General features: G+C 39.7%; 1 protein-coding gene across 2 annotated transcripts in view; it reads left to right on the top strand.

Annotated features, from left to right (window-relative positions):
* The window catches only part of CAMSAP1 (calmodulin regulated spectrin associated protein 1), a 33900-nt gene that overhangs the window by 11980 nt on the left and 15825 nt on the right, over positions 1-6095 (top strand). For both annotated transcript variants that reach the window (XM_017745537.1, XM_017745536.1), the window contains exon 3: positions 5750-6012. In XM_017745537.1, the coding sequence (XP_017601026.1) occupies positions 5750-6012 (263 nt within the window). The remainder of the gene's footprint in view (positions 1-5749; positions 6013-6095) is intronic.

Genomic DNA, 6095 nt, shown 5'->3' with positions numbered 1-6095 from the left:
GAATGAGGCCACGCAGAGCAGTGGGAAGTGGACCTGGCCCTTCAGCCCTGCTGGCCCCTCAGGCTCTGAGCAACAGCAGTTGCAAAGAACAAACTCAGGATGGTTTTATTTGGTACCACCTGGGAAAACAGACAATGACAACGAAAAATTCTGGTTTCTCAGCAGATTTAGTGTGGCATTAATTTATGTGTAGGAATTGTTTTCTATCATCATGGCTATAATACTAAAATTTAGATACTGAAGGATGTGAAAGTCTCTCAGTGTTGCAGCTTGCTGTGAACCCTGGGTTCTTTCCAACCCTTTCCATAGCAGATGATGTTGCTCCTGTAAAACACTGTGCAAAATTCAGATTTTTCAAAAGGGACCTGATGGTTTTACTTATTTATTAGGACTGGGAGCTTTATATAGTTTCCAGACTTAATGCTGACAGTAGCCTGAAACCTTTGGCAAGATGCAGACAGGAAAGCCAAGGACTAATGGAATGCATTGGAGGGGAAATGTAAGTTTGTCTTTTTTTGGTCTTTGAGTACTTTAAATTTACTTGCTAAATAAGGCTTTACAGTACTGTAATAGCTCCCCACAGGTACCACTTGGTAGAGGCAGTGTGAGAATGTTTCCTGGGCTAAATTCCCTAAATCCCTGGATTCCCTGCTTGCCTTTGTCAGCTTTCTTCTCAGGTGGGTAATAAAAATACTTTTAAGAAAGCTGTTGTGTTTAGCAAATATGAACAGTTAAACGTTTGTTTCTTTAATAGCACCTGTTTGATAAACACTGAGTATTATTGTGTGAAGTTTACAGGGGTGAAGGATTCCATAATTATTATTTTGTCTCTTCTGCTTTATCCAGGTTTGTGGCTTTATCCTTGATCAAAAGATATGGTAATAAGTGCAGTCACTCTCCCGGCAGTTTGCAAAGCCTTTAGCTTGGGGTTTTTCCTGCCTGTTGTATGTAAATTTTCATGTGTCCTATTACAGATCACTTACAGGCTTTAGAATTCAGTGCTGTAATGAGAACCAACACAGAATGTTTATATTCTGGTGGTCTTAGTGCTGAGAAGGTGTAGTTTGTGCTCATGCTCTGCAGCTTGGAGGACATTCACCCAGTGCTGAATAATTCTGGGAACAGATACTGATACTAACGAAATCCTACTCAGAATTTGAATAAGCTTCGTGCTGTTTACCAGGACAGCTTGGCTCCCTTTCCATGTGAAACCAGTTCTTCGTGCTTCTGGAGGTAAAATAACATCTGGGGTGTATCCACCCCGTCAGTTCAAAGGATAAATCAAATTTGTTCAGATTGCTGTATTTTTCTTTATCAAGTCATAATCAGGTGGTTGTCTTTGAACAGGTTTTTGTAAGTGAGATGATAATGAAATGGTCCCTCCCCTGAAGCAAGGAGAGTCTGGCAATAATTGTCTCTCTGACAGTTGTTGCAAGTGAAGTTATTTTTGTAATCCTCTCAACGATTTTGTACTTGATGATTTATACTCAGAACTGACAGTTTTTGAGAGATTGGGACTCATTGATATGATGGAACAGACCAAAAGAATTGCTGAATGAAAAATCATAGTTCTTTATTTTTGAGTCCTTCATCTCTTACAAAAATAGGCAGTGGAGGTATCTCCCCATTAGGCCCAGCAGGGCAAGAACACTTGAGAGTTTCTGCTGCTGAAACTTGGAAAAAGTATTATATTCCTTTGTTTTTTTGTAAGTGTGGGAAGCAGCAAAAATGAGCATAAGAGTAATGTGGTATAAACTTATATCGAACTCGTGTGTGGAAGAGATCCAGTCAGCTCTGATACTGAGGGTAGGGTGGTAAATTCTTCAACAATTCTTGTTAGAAAACTTAGGGCAAACTGAATTAATGATGTTCACCTTCACAGAGCTGATTGCTGGTTAGGTACTGTTGGTTTTAAGTTACTGTAAAACCACTGGTGCCTTTTGAACCCCTCAGTTTGTCCAAAATTGGCAGCTCTAAAACTTGTGTTGAAGTTGATGCAAACATTTGACTGGGGAAACAACTCAGAAAGCACATCAGGAAAAGCAGGAGGTGTTTGCAAGCTTTTCAAAGGTGACTTCCTTTGGGAATTAAGATGGTGTTGGAAGCTTTTTTATAAGCAAAAAATAAGGACAATTTGGTTTCCTTTAGTACAATTTGTTAAATTGCTTGAGCAGAAATTTTTATAGCTATAGCTTAGGTGTTAATTTCTCAGAGTTTAGTTTTTCATGTTGATTTTTTCCAACGTCCAAGCCATAAATGTGTAAAAACTCAAGTTTTAATGAGCAGAACTTTTCTAACCTCCAAGTTCAGTTATAGGTCATGGAGAGAAGGTGTTGGAAAAGATGCTGATAGAAACTGGGACTTGGAAAGCCTGGGACATTTTCTTCAAAAAGAGCATTGGCACATTCTGTAGTGAGGCAAGGAAAAAGCATGTGACACCTGGAGTTTGTCTGATCCCTAAAAACTGGGGAGAAAAGGTGTCCATGATGCCAGGGGCTACTTGTGTGTCCATGGTGTGTGGTTTAAATTAGCACTGGGTCAACTCTGGTGGTGTGTAGTTGTCCTAAAAGTGACGAGGTATTCCTGAGATTTCTGGCAGTGTGGGAATGTTGTCATTTTTAAGGGGGGTCGGAGAATAAGCAGCCCTGGGTGCTGCAGGTGTTTTCTGTGGCATTGTGCTGCAGGTAAGAATATTTAACAGATGTGAAAGGTAAGATCAGTGTCTTCAGTTGCACTTTCAGATGCAGATTTCAAATATTGAAGACACGTCTCAATTCAAGCCCTTTTTTGTCTGTTCTGTGTTACCCCATTTGAGATAACTGCATCATGTACACATCATCAACTCTATTTAGAAGTTTCTCAACTCAGAATTACACACTTATTTAGCATCCTGTTTGCATTGCAGGTTTTTTTTTTTCTTATTTGTGCCTGCCATTATGTCCAGCATTAAATAAAAATGAATTAAATAGTAAAGTTAGCATTGCCACTCCTGAGCTTTGATGTGGTTTTTATATCTTAATTTTTTTGTGGATCATTAGTTAGGACATAAATCAGCTACAGGACTGCTCCTGTGTGTGACAGACAGAAGTGTTGTATGTACTACTGTAAAAAATTAACCTGGGCAAGTGTTTACAGTGAAATAAATTGCAATTATGGGAGCATTAATGTTGATGAATAACTTCCTGTGATAGTCTTCAAATTATTAATCCTGGTGCTGAAAGTTATTCCCACCCAGCCCTACCCTTAATCCTGGTCAATCCAAATCCATTCAGTCCTTAAGCAGTTATATGGAGATCAGAAATGTGAAATTAGAGGACTTTTTAGTGTAAGAGAAAAATATTTCAGGTTTCTTGACTGGACTTTCAGATTGAATTACAAGATTCAAATTGGGTTTTTTCCCTGTTTTTTGTCTGTGTGTTTGTTTCGGGTTGTTTGTTTGGGTTTTTTTTTTAACATATTGATTTCTGTGACATGGAATCTCCTCGCTAAGAACTAGATCCATTTAGTGCTAGAAAAGGCTTTTAAAAATCATTGAAATGGAGCTGGTTTAATCGGAAATTGATGTGGGAGGTCTGCCTGCCCCTGTCACGCGGGAGGCTCAGCACCACGCTCCCATGGCCTGTCCTGTGTTAATAATGTGTGTAAAGACCCCAATCCTATAGAGTGGATCCCTCCTGGGCGTTTTAGTGTTGCAGAGAAACCTTTTTGCTCGCTGTGGTTGCAGTCTATAAAATAATCACAGTCTCTCTACCTTGTGGAGAAGGGAAAATCCCGAGGAAAACCCGGCCTGTGCAAGGACTGTGGGGCAGGGGATGTCTTGGAGGGATTTCAGGGCTCTTTGTCCACCCCTTCCAGCCCAGTTCCAGGCAGTCACCTCAGTTTTCCCATCAGGGCCTGGGAGCTGGTGGAGAGCAGGTGTTGGTACTAAACCCCTCATCCAAGTGCTTCAGATTTCAGGCATTTGGAATTTGCATTTTTCTTGTCGTTGTTTTACAAAAAGCCTTTAAAACTTGGAGTGGTGCTAATGCTCTGCCAGAGATGTACAACCTCATGGATCTTTTATGAGCTTGGATATTTCCTTTCACAAATAATTTTAGTACAAAGCAATGTGTCTTTGGTGTAGCTGCTTGTAATGAACTAAAATGTTGAATTATACGAGCTGCTTTGCATTTGGATTTTTGGATCTTTCCTCAGTCTTTAGAAATGGAAGCTTGAGTTCTCTATCTAGAAATGGAAATGGCCATTAAATGGAATGAGCTTTCAACAGCCTTTGATTTTAGGTCAGGTTGACTAATGTTAAGAAGATTTAAAAAATCTGAATTTATTATGTATTTCACTAAAAATGGACACCCATGTTAACAAATGCTACTTAGGTAGTGCCAGTGGGTTTTATTGTGTCCCTTCCAACCATCTTCCGTAAAAAGTCACATTCAATGTCATAGAAAGGAAAAATAATTATCTTAATTTTAATAAACTTCAGAAAGATTTTGAAAAATAGGTCCAGCACTGTCTGACTAACAGGAGCTGTTAGGGCTGTTAGACAGCAGTGGTTTGCTACATATTTTTATCTAAGTGAGATGTACTTGTGGCAATAACACTCTGTCTCCATTCCTCTTCTTTATGAACATCAAGTGCTCTGCAGTATACAAATATTGTGTGGCTTATTTTGCAGTCAAAGATATGGGTAGCAGTTTCTTGGAATGGGAAAATTTAATTATTCTGGAAATGAGCTGAATGAAAAGTAAATATGCTGCCAAATTAATAATTCTTTTAAGTGTAGATGTGTATATTTAAAATGAACTGTTTAAGTGACTTTGGGGAAAGATATTCAGAGTGACTGGATAGCATTAGATAGAATTTTATGTTTGAAATTTAGGAAATGTCAGGCTTCTATTAAGACAATACACTTGAGGCTAGAAAATATTTTTCTTGGAGTTGCAGACTCTCATTATTCCTGCTCGGTTGTTACAAAGATCAATAGCTTCCAGGCTGATTACCCAATATGAGGAGAAGTATTTATTTTGGGATATAGAGCAAGATTTGAGATGTCTTGGACATATTTAGAGTGATTGGAATGTTAGTTGTTGTTAGTGCCTTTCTCTCCTGCCAGCTCGGAGCTGTGCTGGGGAGCAGTAAAAATGTGTTTATGGCTGGTGGTGTGCAAGGGTGAGGCCTTCTGTGTTGCTAATTTTAACTTCTTCTGAATTACTACACTCAGGGTCTAGACTCAGTCTGATAAAATCCTAACACAACTTGTGGAAATTGGGCCAAGGCAAAAGAAATTCATTTTTAGACTTGGTTTTGTTCTTGCTTAATCCAAGTGGAGTGGTTTTGCTTCCTAGGCTTGAATTATTTAAGGATTGAAAGCTGCAACAGTTTGTTTCAATGCTCTTGACAAAAAAAATAGATAATCAGCTCACTGGTTGGTTTGTAAAATGTTCAAGGTTTTAGTCAGATATTTTGGTCTTTTCATTCTGAATTGCCAAAATTCATCAAAAAATTGGTGGCTTAGATTTGAGACTGGCCAGCCCCTCTTGGTGACCCTGCCTTGCAGTTGTCCAGTTGCTGTGCACGGATGCTTTGGGATTTTGCTTTGAAGATAAGGCTAAACCTTGCCCATCTGACACCCATTTTAACCTGTGATCTAAACAGTTGATAATCCCAAATAAAATGTCACTACCACTAATATTCACCGATCACTTTGGGTGATGAGTGGTGCCACGTGCTGATGTTGTCTCCGCTGTTTCAGACAACGTCCCGGAGGAGCTGAAGGACCCGTTCTACATCGATCAGTACGAGCAGGAGCACATCAAACCCCCTGTGATCAAACTGCTGCTCTCCAGCGAGCTCTACTGCCGGGTCTGCAGCCTCATCCTCAAGGGGGATCAGGTGGCTGCTCTGCAGGGACACCAGTCCGTGATCCAGGCGCTGTCTCGGAAGGGGATTTACGTCATGGAGAGCGATGATACACCTGTGTCTGAATCTGATCTGGGCTCTGCACCAATCAAAATGGTTAGCTTAATTAAATCCACCTAATCATCTTCTTTTTATTTAACACTATTCAAAATAGTAAATGGAGTGAAGAGCTCTTAATT

Source organism: Corvus brachyrhynchos, unplaced genomic scaffold (assembly GCF_000691975.1).
Source record: "Corvus brachyrhynchos isolate BGI_N302 unplaced genomic scaffold, ASM69197v1 scaffold59, whole genome shotgun sequence".
NCBI lineage: Eukaryota > Metazoa > Chordata > Aves > Passeriformes > Corvidae > Corvus > Corvus brachyrhynchos.
The sequence above is the reverse complement of the archived record's forward strand: the minus strand, read 5'-3'. Positions and strand labels throughout refer to the sequence as shown.